General features: G+C 44.9%; 1 protein-coding gene across 37 annotated transcripts in view; it reads left to right on the top strand.

Annotated features, from left to right (window-relative positions):
• Positions 1-25,125, top strand: part of TCF7L2 (transcription factor 7 like 2) — a 190,788-nt gene that overhangs the window by 146,821 nt on the left and 18,842 nt on the right. For 29 of the 37 annotated variants that reach the window (XM_058298415.2, XM_058298412.2, XM_058298406.2 and 26 more), the window contains 3 exons: positions 18,359-18,491; positions 20,658-20,760; positions 22,899-22,985. In XM_058298415.2, the coding sequence (XP_058154398.1) occupies positions 18,359-18,491; positions 20,658-20,760; positions 22,899-22,985 (323 nt within the window). The remainder of the gene's footprint in view (positions 1-18,358; positions 18,492-20,657; positions 20,761-22,898; positions 22,986-25,125) is intronic. The other 8 variants (XM_058298414.2, XM_071215666.1, XM_058298397.2 and 5 more) reach the window with 1 other exon arrangement.

Below are 25,125 nucleotides of genomic sequence, written 5' to 3'. Positions count from 1 at the left end.
ATGAGCACATTTTATGCCAAACTACTGACATTCTTCTGTCCAAAATCATACAAAGAATAAACTCTTGGCAAAACATTTGTTTTCAGATATTGATTCTTCACTGGAATATCAAGATGCAATTCTGCTTAAATTTTGTCTTTCTGGTTATATGTAATATTTGTTTAACCCATAATAAAAAGTTTGTATTGTTAAATCTAGATTTCTTGATGAAACTGGGAGTGATTATAGCTTATTCTTTTCAGGGAGAATCTGAATTTGAGTATATTTTTAATATCAGTGATTCAAAATATTTATGGAAGGAATTTGTAAGGTTAATCTATGTTGAAACACTTTTCCTGGATGGTAAAAATTTGTCCAGCCAGAAAGGAGAAAGAATATGCACATTTAAATTTTATAGTCAGAGACTCTGTGTAGTGTATTTTGATACCTTTTTTTTTTTTCAATGAGGAATTAACTGAAATGGTAACAGGGTATGAAATCTTACAAATCCACTGTGGATAAATATTGAGAAGAAATCCAACACAAAAATGAGGATGTTGTACTGACATGTGATAGAAACCATATGTCAAAAGAAGGCTGCTTATTCATCAGTAGATATTTAGTTAGAAAGGAGAATTCTAGAAATAAAATTTACTAAGATTATTAGCGGAATTTCTAGTGAATTATTTGAGATTCAGGTACAAAGTGGAACAGTAAAAGAAGACAATTAAGTAGTGCCCTGAATTACCTGGGCGTGGTGTCCCATGGCCACTGCAGTTCTTCTAGTTGCTATGTTACAGGGAGAGAAGTGCAGAAACCCCTATTGAAAGAAGCATCAATTCATATAATTAATTTTGCCATTGTAAAAATCATTTGTAAAATTTGCATTATTAACAGTATCAAGTCACTGGTTGGTAAGACATCAGACATGACGAGTGTGAAGGGCAGCTTAGGGAGAACTGGGCTTTAAACCCTCAGTAGATCGGAGTTAGGATCAAAGGCGCTTGCTTTATGTGGCTGTGCTAGACTTTGAAGTCATGACTGCACCTACAGCACTCATTTCATCAAGTTCACTGGTGTCTTAATAGCAGATCAATAAGTTTCAAAGTCGGAGAGTTAATTTGATACTAGTGCTGATGCGGTCGTGCTGGGGAAGCCGAGAGAGACAGAGAAAGCTGCCTATTAACAACTCTGGCGCAGAGCACACAAAGATGCAGATTGCGAATATCCGTGGCTATGAAAAGACAGGCTCAGGCCAGGAAGGGGGGATGCCATGGTTTGATAAAGCAAAGGGTCCTTAATTTAGACATCTTTAGGTTATTTGGAAGCTAATCTATGCTTGAAAATCTCCTCGTCGGATGCACATGTATATGTGTTTGCACATATGTCCTGTGGTATTGCTGAACAGGTGACTGGGAAAACACGCTTTGCTAAAATAAAGAAGAAAATCTTTTGTATAAGGACCATTGTGGGTTTTATGGGATGATGTGGGGAAAAGTTACAAAATGTGTTTGTGATTTTTGAAGGGAGCTTGGAAAAGTATGCTTACATCACAGGCAGTTACGTTGATTTTTTTTTTTTTAACGTGGCACTGAAAACATTTCCTTAAGTGAATAATACCTAGGTAATCAAAATTTGATGCACTTTAAAAAAAAAAGAACTTATTCTTGGCCCCAAATTCCCTTTCTTCTTTATAGCATAACTTCATGTGCATGCAAACAAACAGGATTCTTTGTTGCTTTATTGCACTTTATCTCCATTGCCTTAAAGGTTTTTTCCCCCCCAAATTTCCCCACACTAAAAGTGATACGTTTTTATGATATGTTCCAAATATTTTTTTGGACATAAACCAATAGTTAAAGGCACTGGTAAATTGAAAGAGAGAAGAAAAAAAAGTTGGGCCAAGCTAAAATGCTTGTTTGTAAGTTTGGGACTTTTCTTGTTTTAAATGGTTTGTTTGGGTCCTTCTTACCGTATAAGGCTAAGCATTGTGGGGTTTATGGTAGAGATGACATCAGTGGCTATTGCAGGAGGGGATTTGGAGAAGGTTTTTTTTTGGGGGGGGGCAGAACGGGGAGGATGTAAAGATAGTGAGTTCAAAGATGCAAATCGCGAGAAAGTGAAAACCTTAAAAAATTTTTTAAAGAAGAACTTTGCCATTTGTATGTACAGCACAGGCTTCCCAGCATCGAAGGTCAGATTCACACCCTTTTCGAACAAAACTCTAATTTAGAATGTTCATCTAAGGGTTGATAATGGTATTAGAAGGCCAGTGGGGTGGTCAGTGGGTGTTGTAGATTAGCTCAGTGGCCATTACAGCTTTACCTAGACCCCCACGATTCATTGGGTAGATTAACCATCACATCTGTCATTTTATCCCTTTTAGTTCTCTGCCTTTTACCACATTTAAAATACGAAAAGGGGGGTGGAAATATCATCTGGAAGACAATTTATATGGAGCAAGCCAATGAAGCACGCTATGCCTAAATCGTCTAAGAAATAGCCATGTATATCAGTGTGTGTGTATATGTATAATGTAGTTATACGTACTATAACTCTATATGACATATAGATACAGACACTGAAATGATTATTGGTGAATTCAAATAAGTTGGTAATGCCAGGTAAGCTGCAAGTTTTTAAACTTCCTCTTCATTAGTCTTTTGCCTATTTTGTTAAGAAAGTTCTATGTTTTACTACTAATCTCATAAGGCATTTTCTGCTTCTAGGCTGATTGCTCAATTCATTAAGCTTCTGTTTTTTAATTTCTGACAAAACTTTATTACAACTTTTGTGATGCCCTAAATTTAGACCCTCTTGTTCACGGGGAAGTAGTAGATGCTCTGTCCTTAATGGTAACTTGAGATCTGCGGAGTGGGTTGAGTGGGCTTTCGTTGAGTTGTGTTGTTTCCTATGTGTTTATTACAGAAAGATGTCATGTTAAAGGGAACTTAAGAGTTTCTGTAAATGTAATGGTTCCTGCTGAATAAAGTGAGAGAGACAGTGCTTGGAATCTGGGGAATAGAAGGAGAAGGAGCTGAGCTGATGAAGGTGTTTCTTGTCAAATTTGTGTAGGAATTATTTACTGTGCTGTCTTTTCTGAGCCGCTACAGTAAAAGTGAAGACATGGAAAATTATCCCAGATGGGACGAATCGCTCCTTCTCTGTTCTTTTTTTAAAAAGGAAAAGATTTCAGAAAAAAAGTCATCCTTTTCTTTAGAACAGTATGAATAAAATCTGGACAGCTGTCGTAAAAGATATGCCGTCTGCATTTTTAAAAAAATTTCTAGCCGCCACCATAACTAAATAGCTTGAATAGTACATCTTTTTTTTTTTTCCTCTTCATACATAATGATCTCTACTTCATTAAAAGCGTATTAATCTGGTTCCCAGTCTCTTGGGAGACACCTTAAGATGATGATATTGTGGGTTTTTTCCCCCCGAATTGTTTTAAAAAAAAAATTCTAGCAGATTTGGTCCCTGTCAGTCAGAAATAATTGTGTTCTTAATCTTGTCCCTGATGGATGACTCGGAGTTCAGCAACGGGCCGGCTCCAATGACAAATACAATATTAATATTCATTAACTGCTTTGACAATGCTAATTTTGATGCAGTAGTAAAGGGCCTTCCAAAGTTAGCGGCCAAAGCATCAGAGCTGCGCAAGGTGGCAAGATAATTTGTGCTGGTTTGCTGAGCTGAAGGCTTTTAAAGTCTATAGCAAAAAGCTAGGTACCACAAACAAAAAAGAGAAAGGGAAAAAAGTTCTGAAGCATTGGAAGGCAGGGCTGCGGAAATAATACGATCACAGTCCGCTAAAAAATTTGACACCTCTGATGCAGTTTCTTTGAGTGAAATTTCTACAAAGTTGCAACAAAAAAGCATAGCATGGTAAGTCAGCACATTCTTGATTTTGTTTAATCTTTTTGATCTTTTCAATTATCGCTATTTGAAGATCAATAGTCATTTTTTCCTACTATGCTTAGAAGACGCGCAGCGGTGGTTTAATATGTGTTAGGACCATTTGCTTTAAAGGAACACATCCATAAGTTTTGGTACTTTTTTTTTTAAAGTTAGTTGTGAAGAATTTTATACAGTAAATTTTCCTGGATTCTTTATATTGGTGTTTTTAATGGTCTATTTTTATTTTTGTATTTTCCATCAAAAAAACCCAAAACAAAACAAAAAACGAATTCAGCAAGATAAGCTCTAGATGCTGTCAAGAATTTTCAGGGTACTTTCAGCTGGCAAAAAAACTTAGGAGTGAAGTGGTCCTCTAACTTTATCTAAATTCAGCTAGTTGCCCCCCCCCTTCTCTGAATGGTATCAGATAGCTATTAAAGCTTAATTTCACTGGAGAACTGCAAAGCATTACTTTCACCAACTTAGGTGAACTTCTTTGGACTATTGAAATTGCCTTTATGTTTGCTAAGTCGGCAAACAAAATATCAGGCTTTGTTCTTTTGATTGAATGCCGGGTTGCAAAAAAAAAGAGTAAGAAAGCCCTGCCTTTTTTTTTTTTAAACACCCCCTCCCTTTTTTGGGGGGCGGATTGTTGTGGAATCGGGGGAGATTCCAGTTATTGTGCTCTTCCCTATCAAGCGAGATAATTCTGTGAATGGAACTGTGCGTGAGCATCTTCTCCGGTGGCGCTGCTGGTGTGTGCCTGCTCCCCTGTGCGGTGGGTGCGCGGTTCGGCGGCCCCGGCTGCAGGGCGGGTGCTGCCCTCCAGTGGAGCCTGCGGCCGGCGCGGGCCCGGGGCGGCCATCGGGCGCGCGGCAGCATGCCCGCGAGCTGGCGGCGGGAAGGAGAGCCCTGCATCCCGCTCTAGATGGTAAGCGGCCCCTCGCGGGCGGCGGGCGGCGGGCGGCGGGGAGCCCCGGCTGCCTCCCCCACGCGCCTGCCCTGCCAACGTCCGTGCTTGGCAGTGCCTTTGCAAGCTCCTTGCCTTCGCCTTCGCAGTGTTCACTGTCACTGGGCCATAACTTTAAGATTGATGTACTTTGACTGGCAAGGTGCCCCGACGGAGGAACTCTTTTCCCCTTCCTTCAAAAACGGGGGGGAAAAAAAACCCGATAGTATACAAGTTTCATTATGACCATTATTAATATTATTATTAAACTTGGAAGTGATTGGGGGGGGGGTTCGTTTCTTTTCACGTACAAAGTTAAAGTCACAAATGCTTCACCCTTCTTAATCCCCCATCCCCTCCCAAATATTTTTATAAAGGGTCCGCATTTTCTACTTTTCAGTATATTGCTCCAAGACCTGTTTCCCCTTCCTCTCACCTCACTTAAAACAACAGAACAAAAACAAAAAAAACTTAGTTGAGGATGGGGATGGGGATGGGGGGCCACGGGGTTTATATGGGCAGTTCGTCCTACCTCCTTGTTATTTCTCCTCCACCTGGTTGAAATTTCATGCTAAAAGGAAAGGAAGCTCTCATTTTGATTTGGTGAAATTAAGAAAAATTCCATAAAACTTTGCAGCACTTGACCACCTTTTGATTTTTTTTTTTTTTTAATGGAAATGATCTAAGTCTGGGCATGCTTCTGACAAATTGGGACACTCCGGGAATGGAATCAGAACAGACTGATGGCACAGCAAATATCTGGAAACAGTTTCTTAGTTTGAAGAAATTCAAGCGATTTCTCTTGTCTTTTTAAGGAGGAGGAGTTCTGTCTGGAATGCTTTGGCTCATGGTCCCATTTCCATTTTCCTTGTCGCTTGAGAAAGCCAGAAGACAAATTCCTTGTCGAAGTTGCCCCTCCTATGGGCCGCACTTGATAAGTTTTGTTGCTGAATGATTGGGAGCTGTCCATCAGTGGGCAGAGAACTTGGAGTTTACTTAAGAAATTGCATGCGGGACAAAGGCAGCCACGGAGTGTGGTGGCCGCGTGAATAGAGGGGTCCGAGGCAATCAGGTTGCTGTGTGGTGGGGCTTTTTACTTGTCAGACTGGAGGCTCCTTGCTTTGTTCCCGCCATGTAAAGGGAAATGGCAGGGTTTTGTTTTGGTAGCAAGGGTCTTCGAGATTGCCGCCTGACACACAGCAAGGCCGGATAAGTACAGCTAGAAGGGCCACAGAACACTATTTTAAAAGAGAAGATGAAAGTTAAGAATTCTCTCTTTTAAAACCTATTTATTTATTTAACTTAAGCCCTTGTTTTTGTTTGGTTTGGGGGAGGGAGGAAGCAAAGTTTGTAAAACTTGTCCCACGTATTAACAGATTGTGTAAAAACATATGCCGTGAAAACAATCCTGTGGGTTTGGAGAGAACATTTTGTCTGTGTTAGGTGGTCCTGCCGCCAGAAGAAACGAAACCTTTGCAGCCGGTCTTGCTTCAAGCTTCCGCATTTTCTCCTCCTCAGATCTATCACAGTGCGGGAATCCCCCATGGCCGGGCTTGTTTTCTTACCTGTCGGCACATCGGAGTTGTTTGTTTGTTCTTGAAGAGAGTGAAATGATTTAGCACTTGGGGTGGGAAAGTGTCAGGGGCGAGCTTTGTCCTCTTCAACTTTCTTCTGTGTTTAACCCCTCCTTGCACAGCCACGCACCCCTCCTTCCTGTGAAAGAGGATGATTGCAGGCCTGTGTGATATCTGAGTTTCTCAACCCAAATTAAGTTAAACCCAGACAAATGCACCCAGCCCTGGATCCTATGAGAACCCCAGGAAAAGTAAGTCGGGTTTGTGGGATTCAGTGATGGCCTTTGCATTTTGTGCCTCTTCTTCTTTTCTCTCTCTCTCTTTCTCTCTCTCTCTCCCTCCTCTACCCCCCACCTCGTTTCGGGAAAGCTTATCAAACTCCAGTTGTCCGAAAGCCAGTTAGAGTTAGTGTTCTGACTGTTGGAATGCCAGTGAACAGAGGAAGCTTACGTTCCTCTGCTTCCAGAAAGGTCAGTTGAAAATCTTTCAGGCACAGCCTTTTACTCTGGAAGGAAGCAAGGGTGTGTGTGTGTGCAGCAGGCAAGGCCCTGCAAAGTGTCACTTCCGTGTCACCGTGACAAGAAAATATACTTTCCTCTCCCCTCCCCCTCTCCCATCGCAGCTTTCTCCCGAAGAAATTTGTTTTGAGGGATTTGACAATCTTGCAGATAAAGTGCCTGCCTACTGCATTCCGTTGATCATTTTCCCTCATGGCTGACCGTAATTTCTTTGCTACTCTTAGCGGTAGCTCTGTCCCTGCTGCCCAAGGTAACGGGTGAGGGAGGGGGCTTGGCTTAGGTACCCTGAGCTGGCTGGGAAAGTGGGCCTTCCCCCTTCCTTCACGGATTCCAGAGTTGCCAAGATTAGAAACTAGATGCAGTTTTCAACGGAAAAATTTTTAAAAATTTAACCTGTAAACCAGGTTTTTAGAGGGTTTTCTGCTGCTGCTGCTGCTGCTGCTGCTGCTGCTGCTTCCTTTTCTTTTCTTTTTTTTCCCTTGTTGGATGTATGTGCAGGGGGGAACAAAACAATTATAGGCAATAGGAGCAAGAGTTTTGAGTATACCAGGCCAAAAATCTGGAGCCATCTCCATCTTTTAAGATGCTTTTTTTCTGCTCTTTAAGTGAAAGGTATAAAGGGAGGGGAAGCTGGGAGGAAAAATAAAAGTGAGAAAAGCAGTAAGGGAGGAGGAGAAATAAAAAAGCTGGTCCATTCCCATCTTGAAGGTACAGGGAAAGTTTTTTTTTTTTTTGAGGTAGAGAGAAGGAAAACCAAAGCTATTATGTACCCGAGGGATGCAGTTTTAGTGGGGATGGAAGATTGGAGTGGTAAGGGAGGCACAGTGGGCTCCGGGTTCTCTCTCTTCCAGCACTTGGGCGGTTGGCACCTCAATTTGAATTGCTGGGTGAGTAGCGGTGGTGTGAGTGTGTGAGTGTGTGTGTGTGTGTGTTTCTTGACCATGGAGCCTCTGTGCTTTTTTTTTTTTTTTTTTTTTTTTTTTAAATTCTGACGGTGGGATGAAACAAAACTAAACCAAACTAAACTAAAGTGATCCTTTCAGGCTGTGCCCTTTCTTCGTTAACATACCTTTCTCAGCAGTTTTTTGGAGAGGGGGGAAGAAAGGGTTAAACAATGATGAGGAGGAGGGAAAGCTCTTTCTTCCCAGTTCTTATATAGGAGCTCAGACTGGCTCCCAAGTACAGGTGAACTGGAGTGGTAGGGTTGGGGGTTACTTCTAACAAATAGTTTTTTTCTTTGCCTACCAGGGTGAGCTCAGTTGGAAGAAAGAAAAAGAAAAATGGCATTGCCTCATGGAGGAGTAGACTTTTTATGGTAGCAGCGTTGGTGTAAACTGTGTATTTTGGTTTCATATTTAATGCTAAATTTCTGTTGCTCGATCTTTAGTGGTATTTGTTTTCAGCCTCCAGATTTAGATGCCAGCATTTTAGGGCTCTGGTCTTGCCAGTGGTATTTGTATTTTCTAAACTTAATATGAAATGTATTTTGGAAACCTGAGCAAGAGACCGATGACAGCTCATTGTGCTGCTAATGATCAGGAGAAGGTCCTTTTGCAAAGCCAGTTTTGGGTTTAAGGCACATTATACTCTCTTCAACTGTTGGGTTAAATCTTCTCTCACAAGCTCTAAGGGCAGTCTCTTGAATTTGTAGGCAATTCCTTAATTATCTTTATTATTACTTATATTATTTTTTAAAATTGAATGGCCAAACATAGAAACATTTGCAGTAGATGATCAGTTCTTAGATCTGTTTGGGGGGAAGGGAACGAATGAAGTAGAGGGAATATAATGAAATACACTACAAACTAAGAGAGTCCATATGTTTTCAAAACCATATCCTGTATGTTGGATGAAAACACAAAGTGGTAGGAAGTTCTTAATCAAGCTTGAAGGAATGACAGGTGTACGTCTTGGTTTCCCTTCCTCGTGTGTACAACTTTCTAGTTAAACCGATGGTGTAAACTGTCAAGAACTGTGAGGAAGAGAGTGCAAGTCGGCCCTGCAAGTGTGTAAGTTGTGTTGCGCCAAGTTCCCCACCCAGCGCAGTCTCCCCTTTTGAAGTTCCCTGACCTTTGTTTCCTCAAATTACTTTGGGTTTCCTAAAAGCGGTCCTGCTGCTTTGCGGTCGGGCTCTGGACATCTTTTGGGAAGGGAGTTGCTTTTAAAGGCTAAATTCCCGACTCCAGTGATGCAGATATATGATATTTGTATTGTCACAACAGGCTGCCGCATTGGCATTTTCTGGAAGCACCAGAGCCCGCAACCGTGTATTCTTAGGGAAACCTCCCCTTTGTGGTCTGGGGTTGGGGGAAGGGGCCTGGCTGGGGTATAGAATGGAATTCTTTCCTTCCACAGTATTTTGGAATGTAGTGAAATCCTGACATGCCTTCCAGATTACATACTTCTGCACACATTTAAGGCTTTTTTAGTTTGAACGTTGCTCAGGTCATTCCCTTGTTACCAGAAACTTCTGACAGCAGCTGCTGATGGGAAGAAGTAGAAAGTCTTTTTCATGGGCATCCTTTCTTGAGGCTGTAGGTGTCCCTTGAAGGACACCAATGTTTGGGATATTAACGGCGCAAAATACCGCAGGACAATGTAGTTTCGCCTGTTATTTGCCTTCCTTTCTGTCTTCGCTACATTCCTGCCGGAGTCGAGGGTTTGTCCCTTTGTTTTGGGCCCCATGACAAAAGTGTTCATTGCTTGCTTCTCAGTTTACCTATTCTTTTCTAGGGAGAGTATTTACGCCATCTCCAAAGGAAACAGCTGTTTCTTGAGCATTTAACAGACTCAGTTTAGCAGGTGTGACTTTCAAACATGGATTAGATTTTAAAGTTGGGCACAGGGTAGATAAGAAAAACAGAAGACATTTTAATACAGGTCCTCACTGTAAATGAATACAAAGAATGGTGGCATCGGATTTCATTCCCTACTTCTTTCTCAAAATCCCTAGGATGTAAAACCGTTATAGCTTAGAATTTATTCTAAATCAAAACTGGAGATTTCTTTTCCATTGTGTTCAGGAATTGCTAGAAATCAAGCTGTCATATTTGGGAGGAGGGATGGCCTGACAATTATTATAATTTTTAAAAAGTTGTTCTGCTTTGAGCCTCTGGGTTTCTGCATTTTAGAATAAGTTAGACTTTTTCCTGGGTCTGTTTTGAAAATCTGTCCTCTCACACTATTCCTCAACATTCTCTGCAAACTCGGGTACCTAACAAGATTGATTATGCTAATCATTTAATATCCAAGTAGTAGGTGGCAGATTCCTGGGAACTTAGTTAGGGGTGAAGTGGCTGTTTCTTCGTCTCTGAGACTTGGTGGAGGGTTAGGACAGTCGGGGGAGCTGGTCGTGCCTGCCATACCCCCTTGCCAACCTCACGGCTGAGAATTTTGCGAGGCTGTGGCGTGCTGCTGAACCCCACTGGCCAGGGGTGAACCTGGGCTGGACAGCCAAGACTTTAGCTGGCAAGTTCTTTAAAGGTTAGCTCGGGGACGCACAATGGCATGGTTTCTTTGTATTGGAAAATAAAAGTAGAAATAAGTAATTTTTAATGAACTTAACTGGAAGCAATCATTGAAGAGCCTGTAAAAAGCACCGCTTGGCTGGGTCGGGCCTTTGCCGCAGCTTCCTCCAAAGCCAAGCAGCTGGAGCACGTCTTTTATTTTCCAGTTGAAAAGTTTCCCTTTGCATGCCCGCCCCCCCACCCCGACACCTCCAAACCTCCTGCCCCATCTCTCTCCTCCTCCGTTTATGGGGATTCAGAAAAAGTCATTAAGAAGAGCCGAAACTGGCCCTCTAGACCCTAATGCTTGGCAATCTGTTTGGTATATTAGCAGCTGGGATGCTATATTATAGAAAGTGCCCCCCCCCCCAAAAAAAAAAAGAAAAGAAAAAAATGTCCCAGGGCTTCAGATGGTTTGAGCTAGTTCTTTGTAATCTGCATTTGTGTGTGAGAATTTGGATGAAAACTGATTGCACATTTATCCTCCCTGTGCCTGCCCAGTTCCATCCTTTCCCGGTAAGAAGAATTTTAGTGCCTGCATGAGTACGTAAGAAACTGTGAGTCGGCAGAACTTGGTGGAAGGCAGGGAGAATCCCCTCGCTTCCTCTTCTGGCTGCTGAAATGGAGTAGCTTCCAGAAAGGGAGCGGGAAAAAGGTGGTCGTTGATGACTTCCAGGGTTGAGGAAGCTGCACCTTAGCAGCAGTGTGGGAGAGTTCACCGGCAGCCTGGCCCGATGATGCCCGCTGCGGGGAAGGCGTAGGGTGGTCGTCTCATTTTGGCATCTCTCAGGCTGACCTCCCTTCACTTCCCGGACCCCTCGCTTCTCCTAGTCGAGCTGTGTGGAACCTCCTGTCTTTTATTTATCATTTTCAGCAGGCAGTGCTATGGCTGTGGGCGGAAGTCTTATCTAGGGAAACAAAGTGCCATTAGCTAGGGGCAAGGCCTCGGAGAGAAAAGAGCACTGGTAAGCCGAGAAGGGCCGCGGGCACTGCCTCCAGGAACAGGGAAAAGGCTCAGGAGAAGCACATTTCACCAAGCCTGGTAGTCGGTCTCCCGCCCCCTCTCTGGATACAGAAGAGGCATGCAGGGCTTGAAAGCAGGATGTTCACCTCATAAGCAGGGAATGGGACCTGTGAGCATGTCCTCCCGTCCTTCCAGTACCTGGAGAAGTGGTTGCTAGTTGTTGGGCAATGGGTCTCTGGGGCAGGAGGACACCTTCCTGACCATTCCACCACACTGATATGTATGTAGCCTGAGAGGACAGGACTAGTTGAGTCACCAAGGGGTTGCTGATGAGTGGGAACCACCAGCCCCTCCTTCATCCCTAACACCTCCTCTTCACCAACATTCCATGACTCCAGTGACGTGAAACCTCTAGTGATGTCTTACTAGTTGCCATAGTAAGTGGTAAGTGGTATCTGGAAAATGCATGGAGATGAGCTGTCAGCCCATTTTAAAATGTGAACCTGGAGCTACAGTGTGCCTTCCTGATGTCGATTTCAGACTCTGGGAGGGCTGGTCATTTCAGACCACTGCAGACCTTCTGTATCCACCCTGAGGAGGGGAAAGGGCTGACAAATGCTCCTCTGTGCTGCTTTTGTTTTATTGTGCTGGGCTCATAAAGGCACTTTCTGGCCCCATTTTTCTTCTGCAGAAAGGGAGAGCAATAGGGGAGTATTGAAGAGGAGGGCTGGCGCAGAGGCCGGGGGCTGGCAAGGGCTCTTATTTGTTTTCAATGTCTATTGATTAATAGGTTGCAAGGTGAATGGCAAGCTTTCATTCCCTTTAGGTTACCCACAGTTAGAGAAGGTTGAGGGGTTGGGGCTACAGGGGGCCTAGCAGAGGGGACTAATCTAGAAGTGCCTTCATCAATCTTTGACACGCCAAGCTCCAAATTATGAGCAGCATTTGCACGGGTGTGTGGGTGCCTGGCGATGAGGGTGGTACGGCCAACTTGCAGAACACTAAGCCTAAGGGTTCCCGAGAGGTCAAAGGTCAGTCGCCAGGGCAACCCCACCCCCATCCCCCTGTAGGCCCACGAACACTTAAGGTGGAAAGTCTTTGCACTATGAGGGCTGTCAAAAGAACCCTTTCTTTATAATTTAACTGTCCACTGTTCAAAGCCCTTCGAGCTTAATGAACAGAACGGGGGAACACTTTGCTTTGGGAATAGCAATTTCTCTAGGTAGGTAGCATAAAGCCCTAATGATTAGTCAGATGAGGAGTTTGGTTCCTTTTAAATTGATACTGTTTACTTCATTTAATAGGTTCATGTTTTAGCTGACTTTTTCTTTAGTTTCTTGTTAGCGGGGAAGTGACCACATACAGTGTGTTTTTTTTTTTTTCATCAGTGTCCTGCCAGGCCCTGATATTAGTTTTCCTTTGAGAAACAGAAACATCCCATGAAATGTCTCCCCCCCACCCCACTTCCCATAACATGCAAAATGCTGTAAAAACCCTTGCCAATAACACTACTCAGTGCCCTGTGGCAAGGTGAACCTGGAGGGGCAGGGAGCCCTGAGCCAGTCCTCATTTTTGGTTTGGAGGAACTGGGGCCCATTGTCTGCTGGAAGTGGTCCAGTTTCCAGGGACTTGAGGACTGAGGACCCGTGGTGGGTCCTGAAGCACCTGTGTCTGCATGGGGAAGTCGCCAGGCTCATCACCAGGGCACTCTCTGCTGCATCAGCACGGCACAGATATCACGGAGGTGCCTGCAGGCACAGTGGGGAGTGGGAAGTGCCCACGTGGGCAGGCAGGCAGGTGAGACTTTAAGACGACCTGGAAACGGCACTTTCCCAAGGCTCATGGCCTGGGACACTTTTCTTTTCTTTTTTTTTTTAAAGATTTATTTATTTATTTAATTTCCCCCCCTCCCCTGGTTGTCTGTTCTTGGTGTCCATTTGCTGGGTCTTGTTTCTTTGTCCGCTTCTGTTGTCATCAGCGGCACGGGAAGTGTGGGCGGCGCCGTTCCTGGGCAGGCTGCACTTTCTTTTCACGCTGGGCGGCTCTCCTCATGGGCGCACTCCTTGCGCGTGGGGCTCCCCCACGCGGGGGACACCCTTGCGTGGCACGGCACTCCTTGCGCGCATCAGCACTGCGCATGGCCAGCTCCACACGGGTCAAGGAGGCCCGGGGTTTGAACCGCGGACCTCCCATATGGTAGACGGACGCCCTAACCACTGGGCCAAAGTCCGTTTCCTGACACTTTTCTTCACCTACTGCATGGACTAATAACAAATGCCCACTTCTTCACAGATGTGTCATGAGGATTTAATAGAGTAAAGTATGTGGCACACTTAACACACAGGCTGGTACATGTCAAAGCAGAAGTCAATGGTTGCTGCACGGCCTGTTCTGGCATTGATTATAGTGCTTCATTCAGAGCCTTTGGGCAGTCCTTCCATCAGATCATCTAGACAAGGGGTTCTAGAGGCTTCCACAGGTGAATTTCAGGCACTGATGTTAGTGGTGTGTATACCAATTCTGACACTGTTCAGAATATTTTATGAATGTTTGCTGTTCTAATAGAGCGAATATTTATAGTTTTCATCATTTTCCCGAAGGGTTAAATAGCAGTAATTTAGGCTCTCCATGTAGTTTCCCATGGCCATCACTTCTGTGACCTTGAACGTTAGCTGTCACAGGTGGTAATGATTTTGTACCCCCAGAAAGTTTTAAGGACATATTTAGATACTGTTACCTAAAAGACATCTAGTTTTATGCCAGAGTTGTTTGCATGGAACACTGGACTCTTTATCTGTAAAAAGATCAAATGGGGAGAGGGTAACTGTTGCGGGCCATTTAGCCCACCAGCACCGCCAGCGTGGATAGTGGTTTTCATCCAGAGCCCAGGGATGCATTTTGGAAGGCTGTCCAGGTCCCTCCCTCGACTTCTTACTCTTCTTTAAGGAAATAATAAGCATACTTTTCACATCTGACTTTTCTTATGGCAGTAGTTGTAAACACTGCTCCTAAAGGCCTCCTTAAAGAAGTGGGAGCCATCCGAAGAGCAGGGGCAGTTCTAAGGGGCATTTTCTACTAGTATTGTTTTTGTTTCACTTACGTCAGCTCACACTTAGAGGCACTAACCCTGATTGTGGAAGGGTGTTGGTCATCTCCAATTCTTATTTAACTTTCAACTCTTAGCCGTCTCACTTATTAGCATAATAAAGGAATGGCTTCTCAAGACAGGTAGTAAAATATATTTATTAATTATATAGCACATTTTTAAGAAGGGTGTGTGCCTGCAGAAAGATAACCACAAATCATCCTCATACCCTATCCCCCCTCTACCCCCCCCCCCCCCCAGCCCTAATGAACCTTGGCGATCAGAGGTTGCACAAGCTTTTTTTCCCCTGTGAACTGAGTTATAGGAGACTAGAGGGGCATCTTGTGTGTACCTCATTAGCATTCATTGGATGACATTCTTAAAAGCTGCTCCTTTTCTGTGGTCAGCTGTGTGCCAGGCGCTGTGCTAAGCACTTTACATGTAATTTTCACAACAACCCTCTGAAATAGGCACAGGTCTCCTCCAGAGTTTACAGACACAGAAACTGAGGCTTGAAAGAAGTCACACGGCAAGACAGGGACATGGAATTTAAACCCAGGTCCTTCTCAGTTTATACCTCATGGTTACTGTGCGTGTTGCCAGTGGGCTCTAAGACTCTCTTTACGACACAGTTTAAACTGAGATGTTGCCTGTGAGGGTATTGACTGAATGGTTTCTGAAGGACCACCAATTCTGTGCTGTGGTTCTAAATAGACTACATTTAAAGAACACAGCCATTTACTTAAATCTTTGCGGTTGGCTCTATCCTTTTCCTCTAATGCTTGCTTTGCAATTTGGAGGTTCTTAGACAATTCATAAGATTATGCTCTCTGCTCCCAAAGGGTGGGCAGTCCAGGAGATATGGTCTCTTTCTCCTGAAGGAGCTTAGATTTGGGGGAAACCAAGACAAATATGACCACAACTCCAGCACTGGGCACAGTGTGGTGTAGAAAGAAAGGACTGTGGGTTGTGAGGCTGGAGAGGCATAGGGCATCTGCAAGCAGAGATTCCACCCACCATAAAAACTATCCAGGCTTAGGCAGGTTGGATGAACGTGGGACTAGATCCTGGTTTCTGCAGGTATGACCATGGTGGCAGCACCTAAAATTTCCCAGCCGTGGTCCCTTCCCCCATGCCATAGGTTTTGACTAAGCAGGAAGAAAAAACCAGTTGGTCATGCTCAGGTCCGCAAATTAATCCGGGGCTTTCGTAGCTAGAACCAGGGCTCCAGCCTTTGTTGCCATCCCCTTTATACATGTATCCAAGAGGAAGAGGGAGAATTAATTTTTAATTCCCATACCCAGTTAACGGCACTGTTGCCCACATGCCGTCTTCATCCTTTGCTATATGAGCAGGGAAACAGGCTTTCTCCCACTTTTCCTGTTAGTCCTCCTGGAAGACAGAGCTGTGGAACTGGTGCTTCTGTGCTGTAGATGGAACCATGTCATCTGGGCAACTTCTCCCTAACCACAAAAATCACAATAAGAAACCACTCATCCTGTGTGCCCTTGTGCTGGGTTCTCCACTAAGCCCTCTCTTCATCCTCTTAAGAACTAGAACTTGACTCATGATTAAACCCCAGCCTCTTACCCCGGAGCTCACTATAGCCATGTGGTTCTCTGATCTAGGAGTTCTCCATCCTGGCTGAGCAGAAGAGCCACCCATAGCACTCAACAGGCAGCCCCAGGGTGCCGGGGTCCTGAGCCCAGGCCTGCTCCCTGCTGAGCACTGTCCTAGGAGTGGTGCCAGGAATCTGTGTCACACCTCCTGACAAATGCTCCACTCAGCCAGCAATGAGAGCTGCTCACCACCAGCCCTCTGCCCTCCACCCCTCATGGATTTCTACTCTTGCTTCCTTCCATTGCTGTGGTGGTCCCACTTCCCAGAAGTCTTTCTTCCCCAAATGACTGTCTCCCTTCTGTGGGGTATGTGTGGTGCTTCCCACCCTTCCCACTGCTTTTCCGGGACTGGTCTTTGTTGCATCCCAGTGGGTGTGTATCTTTCCAACCAAACTGAAAACTGCGGGAGGGCAACGACGTCATTTTCGCTCCTTCCCGTTGGCCTCCGTGGCATCTGTGTGTGTCATCCTCTCCACGCTAGCACACAGTAGGAGCTCATTTGTTGGATACTTCTCCCATTGTCCTAAACAGAAACGTTTTCCCTTAGGGAACCCTCAGGGCACCTCCGTGAGATCCCTTCTCCCTGCTGGATTTGGTTCAGTCTGGACCTTGGAAGCTGCTGGACTTGAGGGAGTGGTGCTGATTTCCAAGGCTTCCTCTGCTTCAGTGGCTTTTAATTTAAGTGCTTTGATTCCAAAATGGTGACTCACAAGAGGTGCCTGCGAACAACTAGCTAGTCTCTTTCTCCGAAAGAGCCTGGTTGTTTCTAGAAGCCAGTAAACCAGGCTATTGGAAGTATTGACTTCTTTTTCTGTATTTTTTTCCTGGAGAATCTAATAAGTCCCTATTTTTCTTTCCAAACATACCCATGAAAAAGTTAGGAGCGCCTTTTAGAGATGCCTTTTCCACAGTTAACTGCTGTAGCAAATGCTCTCACCTATTTAAAAAAAAAAAAAAAGACAAAGGGCAAACCATGGAGAGAACTGCTTAGTGGTCTCTGAACCTGAGAGGCACTAATGGGCAGCGCTAGAACCTTACTTCTTTTCTTTTAATGCAGTTTCTTTTCCTTGATGTTAATGCAAGTTGTGCCTTCCTAAAAGTAATAAAAGGAAATGAAGACATGTTCTGAAATGAAACTTGACTCTAATCCATTCATCATCTAATACTAGCCTCTTTATCTTCGCTGGTACCTAATCTGGTTAAATGTCCCTGTTGTAGGATTTTAGTGAAAATCCTCTATTGGGAATAGGGTTTTTTGCAATTGGATTACTTGCAGTAAATGGCCCAGTGGTTCTCTTGTTTCAGCTTAATTTTTTCTTTGTGATCTTGCTGGGCTAAGTTATAGCACAGCATAGTGGAAGAGGGGGATGGGGTCGGCTGAGAGTGAGGTGGGGGAAGGAGAGGAGAATAATTCGTGAGGGCCTGGTCATTGCAGCTAGAAAAATTTTAAAGATGCCGCCCCCCTCCTTTTTCTCCACCTATCCTCCCTCTCCCAATCATAAAAATACCTCTACCTAGTTTACTAGCACTGCCCACTTCTAAAAGGCATACCTTTTGTTAGCCAATTCATCACCATCCAGTTAATTTTTATTAGCATTCCACATGACTTCCTAATGAAATTCCTAATGAATCCGGGCTGCTGTCATCTGCATAAAATATGCAGGTGCTTGCCTGGCAGTTTAGAGCTTTCTGGTAAAGTTCAGACTCCAACCAGACCACGAGTGGGGCTGTTTATAAAGGATTGTAGCCTGCCCACTGTTTCTAAGGGGCAGGGGTGAGGAAGGAGCTGGGGAGGATGGATAAGGCGGCTGGGTGGTGGGGTTTGGGCGCTGCCGGGTTTCTTGTAAATGAAGGTTTTCTTAGCCTCCCCCCCCCCCCCCCCCCCCCCCCCCCGCCCCCGTGAAGCCCGCCTGCCTCCTGGAGGTCCTGCGGAAAGGGCCTTGGGGCCGGAGCTCCCCCCCACATGCAGGAGCGCAGTGGGCCTGGGAGATTAAAGTCCCTGCTCCCGATTTACCTATGGATGGACTCCGTGGTGGGCGGTGATGGGGATGGTATTTTAAAAGCAGGCTCTGTGGGGAGGTGAAAACCAGAGCATACCAGCTCTGAGCGCTGCCTCCAACCACCTGTTACTTCTCAGTGAGCCGGGGTTGGGGGAGCTGAGCGCCACTTACCAACCAGGCGGGCAGGGGGCTGCCGGGAAACCGGCTGGGCCTGTGTTCCACCCGGCTTGATGATGTCCCTCTCTGTTCTCTCTCTCCCAACAGTCGAACAAAGTGCCGGTGGTGCAGCACCCGCACCATGTGCATCCCCTCACGCCTCTTATCACCTACAGCAACGAGCACTTCACCCCGGGAAACCCGCCTCCACACTTACCAGCAGACGTAGACCCTAAAACAGGTAAGCAGGTGGGATGGGTGGGGGCCGTGGCGGTGGGGAGGGGGCGTGGTTCTCCTGCCCCTTTGGGAAGAAGTCCAGGAGTCATGCTGGAGACCTGTTTAGAGCTCCGGGCACCCTTGGAGGGGTTCGACTTGGGAACCTGGCTATAAATCCTTCGTAATAAAGAGTGCCTTATCACTCTGGAGTCCTCAAACAGACCTGGAAGGAGAAATGGCTTCCTCCTGGCTCCCAGGGCGCGTGAGAGCGTTGCCACGATGCCTGCCCAGAGCTCTGGTTCCCTTGCTGGCTAAGGGGCTCGAGTCACTTGGCAGTGACCTGCTGGTGCAGCCTCTAGAGACCCCATCCCTGGGCTCTTCCTCCCCTGCGATACCCTGGGTACTATCAAGCCCATTTTACAGATGTGAAGAACAAAACCCTTGAAAGTCTCACCATTTCATCTCAGAACAACCAATAGTATCGTCGACCCAATTGCCACTTTATCTTTCATCTTTCACACTTGCCCCATTTCCATTCCACTTACCTGTTTACTGCTATTCTCTGAAAGCCGGAGAGAGAAAGTGGTGTTACTTTGTAACCTCCTAACAAGATTTAAAACAAGCAGCCACAGCTCAGGGGTGTGGGGGTACCGGTGTTGGAAGAACAGCCCGGGGGGCAGGGTACGTCTTTTAGGCTGACACCGGTCGGGGGGAGGTTCCTGTTGTAGCTACTGAATTAGAAGGATGGATTTTAAATGGTGACATGGGTCACTTGGTCAGAGGGAATTGGTCGGTGTCGGGCTGAGGTCGCCTGTCTATGTGGGCAGCCTTCACTGCTCCTGAACGAAGCCCGGCATGAGCTGGCGCCCAAGCTTTGCCTGCCACGGAGCGCCTTTGTGCGTGTGCAGGCCCGAGGCTCACGCAGAGGCTGGGGGAGGCTGGGGGAGGCTGGGGGAGGCCACCAGCCAGCCGGCCCACGGCCCGCCACACGGGAATGGCACTGTCGACGTCTCCTTTAGAGAGCGGTGGTACAGGGACTGGCTTTTAAACGGTTATCATAAAACACATGATTAACGTCTGTAGAGTGTTTACTTTTCCTCTGCAAACGTTCCTTCAGGTGTGCAAATGGCTCGGTGTATGGTCCAAACCCAGCTAATCTCTTTGGTTTTTGTTGTTGAGAGGAAGCAGTGCCTGTGTGAAAATATCACCCGGGGAGACTAAATTTACAGATTCAAAGCTTCCTGAGTGAATAAAAAATAAGTGAGTCTATCCATGCACATGCAGCTCATTCCCTTCAATACTTCATTTTAATTCTTTAGTGGTATTCCTTCCACTTCCGGCTTCAACTGTGAAGATGACTTCTGCCTTGTCAGAATTGCTTGAGCATCCTTGCTTCCTAAAGTTGATGGCAGGATGTGTGCATGTGGGATTTACAGAGTCCGTTCATGTGCCCTGTAAAAGGTTCCTAGCTCTCCCCGCTCCTGCCCTCAATGGGCGCGGTCCCCAGTCAGCAGAGGGGTCCGTTCACACAGGCGCCCCTGGCCTCCCGTGAACAAGATTCTAGAATCAAGCTCGCCAGGCGTCCAGCATCTCTGTGTCCTCTCACCTGCCCGTAAGGTGTCAGATGGTGCTGGGTCAACTTCTCCTCCAGCTCGACTCCTAAGGTGAAAGGGAGGCTTCCTGGCAGCGCTAGTTTTTGTTTGTTTTTGTTTTTTTTTTAATAAAAAGAAGACTAAGGTAACCTTTCAAAAACCATAACTCAGAAATTATCTTAGAAAATAGAGGCATAACTCTCATGTAGGTAAGTTTGTTAGAACTCAGGGAGGCAAAGGGACAAATTGGGAGGACAAAGAGAATTAACTTTAGTTGATCCCCTTCTGTGTGTCAAGCTCTTTAGGTGCCTTTTATTCAAATAATCACAGCATTCACATGAGGCAGAAATACCCAAGGTGGCATACTCTTGAGTCTGTCCAGTGCTATCCAGTGATCAATCCATCGAGAATGAGATGAACCAATTTTCCTAACTGGGGCTGAGGGAAAATGAGCTGCAACCTGCTGAGACTCTTAGGAGCACAACAGTGAGAAGGACCTCGCGCTGGAATTACAGAAGAGCCGTTCCCTTCATCTTCCCCAGCAGTTTCTCTTTCCTTCTCTCCCACCTTTGTACGTAAAATTCTTTTTCTCCCCTCAGGAATCCCACGGCCTCCGCACCCTCCAGATATATCTCCGTATTACCCACTCTCGCCTGGCACTGTAGGACAAATCCCCCATCCGCTAGGATGGTTAGTACCACAGTAAGGAGTTCCATTTTTTAATTTCCTTTTCGTTTTTCACTTGGGCATGCTTATCGTTTATTCTGTGCATGAATGTGTGTTTTAGAAGATGGGTGGATGGTAATGGAGAATCACTAGTGGGAGAGCATGGGAAGGGGCTGTGGGAAAGCAGGCCATCGGCCCTTCAGGTGGATTCTGTAGGTGAAAGCCTATTGATACTTAACCTTCTGGATCCATCTCCTCAAAGCCCTCGGTGCACTCTCTGGGCAAAGGTGCCTTAAGATACTTTGGAAATTGCAGGAGGCTCTGTCTAGAGCAGGGGTTCTTAACCAGGGATCCACAGAAAGATTTCAGGGGGTCTGTGAGCTTGAATTGAAAAAAAAAATCAACTTATTATTCTTTATTTTCTCTGACCTCTTACTAAAATCTAGCATTTCCTTCATGTATGAATGTATGCAATAAATTACAGTAGTATTCTGTGGTTTTCACCTGACTGGCAAAGGGTCCGCGGAACAAAAAAAGTCAAAAACCCCTGATCTAGAGGGTTTCTGTCCAGTGAAGCTGATGATTGCTCTTCTGCTAGTGTGACCCCAAACTGGAGTCTTGCCATTGGGCAAGGAAACAAGTGCCCCCATTTCGGAGTTTCATGTGTGGGTGCAAGGGAGTGGGACTGGGCTCTCTCAACCCCACTCTGGCCATCGCTCCCAAGGTTGCTCACAGCAGCGGGAAGTCTGGTCTAGCCGGCGGCTCCGTGTTCTTTAGCCAGCATCTCTGCGATTCTCTGCATGTCGGATGCTTTACCTAACTAGGAGGAGTCGGGGGGAGCCACCCACCCCCTCGCTCGAGCATGGGGGCCTTCCTCAGATAGTGCTTGGCAGTCAGTGCCCAGGTGATGCCACTGCCTTTTACGATTTGTCTTCCCATCACCCAGTCTCCCTTTTAAAGTACTATCAATGGCTTTTAAAATGTGTACTTTAAAATTCAGAGGAGAAAGGTCTTTAATGTATAAGCACTGTGTGTGTATGTGTGTGTGTGTAATGTGCTTTCTGCTTACGTGTATTTTTCTAGGCTTGTGAGTGATCTCTACTCTTTAAAAAGCACAGGACAATTTGTTGAATCCCAACAGGAATACAAATCCTGATAATACCCTAAACGGTGGGGTCTTAGGGAAGACACTATTTCTTAGCCTTAAAGAAGATGAGAACTCTGGAGGATTCCCCCTGCCCTGCCCCCAGCACTTCTACCCTTCTTTCTCTGGTTGAACAGATTCTGCACAGTTTTTAAAAAACAACTTTTCTTATGTAGTGGCTATACCAATACTAGGTGTAGTTAGTTCCTGTTTGTTTGTTTTTCCTCCTTATTTTTGTTTGGGAATGCAGACATAACCCGGTCCTGTGACCCATTTCTTTTTAAGTAGGGTGGGCCATGCCTTATAGCTCTCAGTCATCATTTGCCCCACTCAGCTGATGGGAAATATTTGAAGGCTAGATAAAAAGGAATAGCCAACTCAGACAACCCTCTGTCAGAAAAAGTTGTGTGTCTTTCATGAGGATGCTATTTTGCATGTTGCTGTATTTTTTAATTATTGTAATGAGGTGTGATTGTCTATTGGTTACCCACAATTCTTCTTGGGGACTCTCCCCCCGGTAGCTCTTGTCAACACTTGTTAATTTGACAAAAGGCTACAAATTAAGCTCTGTTAATTTAATGTTTTCTCACCGAGATCTAAATACCGAAAGAGGCCCAAAGCGCAACTGAAGTCCTTTGATTCACTGTACTTTATTTTGGTATAAATTTACATTCATTATTGTTTTCCTTTGGATGTGTAGCCCTCAATTAGTGTGATGGCTCCATTAAAGCAAGCGAGACTTCGCCTTTAATTATTACAACAAAACACCTAGTTTCAGCTTGGGGAGAGGGTCTCTATTGACATAAGCAGAGGTTATAAAATTTAATTAGCCATTCCTATCAGATTTATGGCATTCAAATTGTTCTGTGGTTCTTCCCTTTGATCCTTCCTGTACAATCCCCAAGATTTTTGTTCTGATCAAATGAGAATAAAGCTTACTGTGCAGAGAGAACTTTTCCCTTTTCTTCTTTTTCTTTTCCCCACCCCCACCCTTGTTTCCGCTTTCTCACTTTTACTCCCCTCTTTGTAGGCAAGGTCAGCCAGTGTACCCAATCACAACTGGAGGATTCCGACACCCCTACCCAACAGCTCTGACTGTCAATGCGTCCATGTCCAGGTGAGTTCCCAAAACGAGGCCCAGGGCCCTGGGCATCTGTGGGGAAAGTTCTGTAGATAGCCCAGGCCACCCGGGGACTGCAGTTAACGTCATTACTTACAGTTCTAATGGTACAAAACGAAGCATTAGGCTCAACTCCTACAAAGCACTGAAAAATTGCCTTCTAAGCTAGGTGATGTTTTTCTGAGTTTAATTTTTGAGTCAACTAATTGAGCAGTACATATATTTTGCTAAATTAAGGAGGCAGGAAAAAGTAGTTAGGATGTGCATATCTTTTACAGTGTCTTTCTCTATTGTTCTATTTTGGGTAAGAAAGGATAGGGTGGAGGTAATTTTATTAGTATATAAAGAAGCAATTGAGAAAGGATAATTGATCTTTTCAAAGCTCAGGCTCTTAAGGGTCAGTTTGAAAGCACCCACCCAAGTGCACACATAGCCCTACTACACCCTTCTAAAGTAACAGAAATGTAATGTGAGCCAGCCACATGTGGAATTTTAAATTTTCTAGCAGGGGCATTTTTTTTTTTTAAGTGAAAGGAGAAATTATTTTTAATAATATATTTTATTTAACCCAGTATATTAAAAATATTACTTCAACATGTAATCACTGTAAAGCACCTGTTAATGAGATTGTTACATTCTTCTTTTTTGTACTTAGCTTTTGAAATCTGGGCATTTTATAAACTTATAGCACATCTCAATTTGAACGAGCTACATTTCAAGTGCTGTTGGCCTGTGTAGCTCTACATCTTTGAAAGTAAAATTAAAATAAAAAAAGGTGTGTGTATAGATTCATACATTTGTACTTAAATAAATATACCAATATATATGTACCTATACCCACAAATGTACATTGATATCTTTCTAATCCCCAAATTCTCCTTTTGCTATCTCTAATTAATTCTGGCTAATTTTTTGGTGACTGCTAGTTTATTTACAAACTGGTTGGTAGCAGTATGTTTAAGTAGTCACTAATTGCTCCTAATGATAGTTTTATTCTCTGTTCATCTGATTTTCAGTCAAGTTAATTAAATCGGTGGAGGTTTAGACTTTCCTGATGGGCTGAAACAACTAATCCATTTTGATGATGGAACATAATTAAATTGGCATGCATTACACGGCAGGGCTGCTGTCCCTCAGCCTCCTTCCCCCATCTCTGTGGCCAACACAGGAAGCCCAAAACCAGAGGAAAGGTTGGAAAGAGTGGCCAGTTGCCCCTTTGCCTTATAAAAAGGATAATTTTGGTGAGGGGGAGAATAAGAATCATTTATTAATATACAAATTGTAGTGTCTGTAATATTTGCATCAACTCAGCTATATCATGCACTTATAAAGACACATGTCCCACCCATGATAAATCAATATTGGATGGGCAGGAAAACGCTTGCACATTCTCTTCCTATGTGAGGAGAGGGTTATTTTCCTTAAATAATGTCATCACAGCCTCGGCAAGCATGGGATCGAATAGGGAGTCTCCTGGGAGGAGAGGGGCATATCACCTGCAGCTCCTCCTCCCTCCATCCCAGCGTTTCTACAACACACCTGGTTATTTTTGGTGTCTGTTTATTTGGTGGATTCCCGAGGTTACAGGTGGTGATGTAATCGGGGCTTAGGGAGTGGGGTTATGCTTATCGATTGAGTTATCGTTAGGAGGTTGGTCAGGGATTTCTAGGTGGACAGGGGTGTGGAGGCAGGGAAAGGAATGGTGGGGGGAAAGGTGAGGGGTACAAGGGGAGGCAGCTGGTTCCCCAGGTAGGCCTTAAAAAGGTAGCTAGTTAAAAAGCGTATACAGCAAATTAAATACATTATTGTGGTAATGGGGCGACAGAAGTATAGGTCTATTATACTTATGGCAGTTATAGGAAATGTAGACAGCTTGCCCTGTTCCAGAATACCCTTTGATATTCATTCTATTCAGCAGCGGGGCCAGGACTTCTCAGAATTAAGTGATGGGTCATTATACTTTAAACACCATGGAGAAGCCTAGATTGGCAATTAAACAGCTCTTGCTGACACTCACTTGTGCCACCCTGTGACCCCCTTTAGATTGAGATGTTGGAGCTCCGGGCCCTCAGCCTGCTAAATTGGTGCAAGGCTCTTCTCCTGACGAGAGCGGGCTCTGAAATCTGCCGGCTTCAAA

Source organism: Dasypus novemcinctus, chromosome 6 (assembly GCF_030445035.2).
Source record: "Dasypus novemcinctus isolate mDasNov1 chromosome 6, mDasNov1.1.hap2, whole genome shotgun sequence".
NCBI classification, from domain to species: Eukaryota; Metazoa; Chordata; class Mammalia; order Cingulata; family Dasypodidae; genus Dasypus; species Dasypus novemcinctus.
This window is presented reverse-complemented; position numbering and strand designations above follow the sequence as displayed.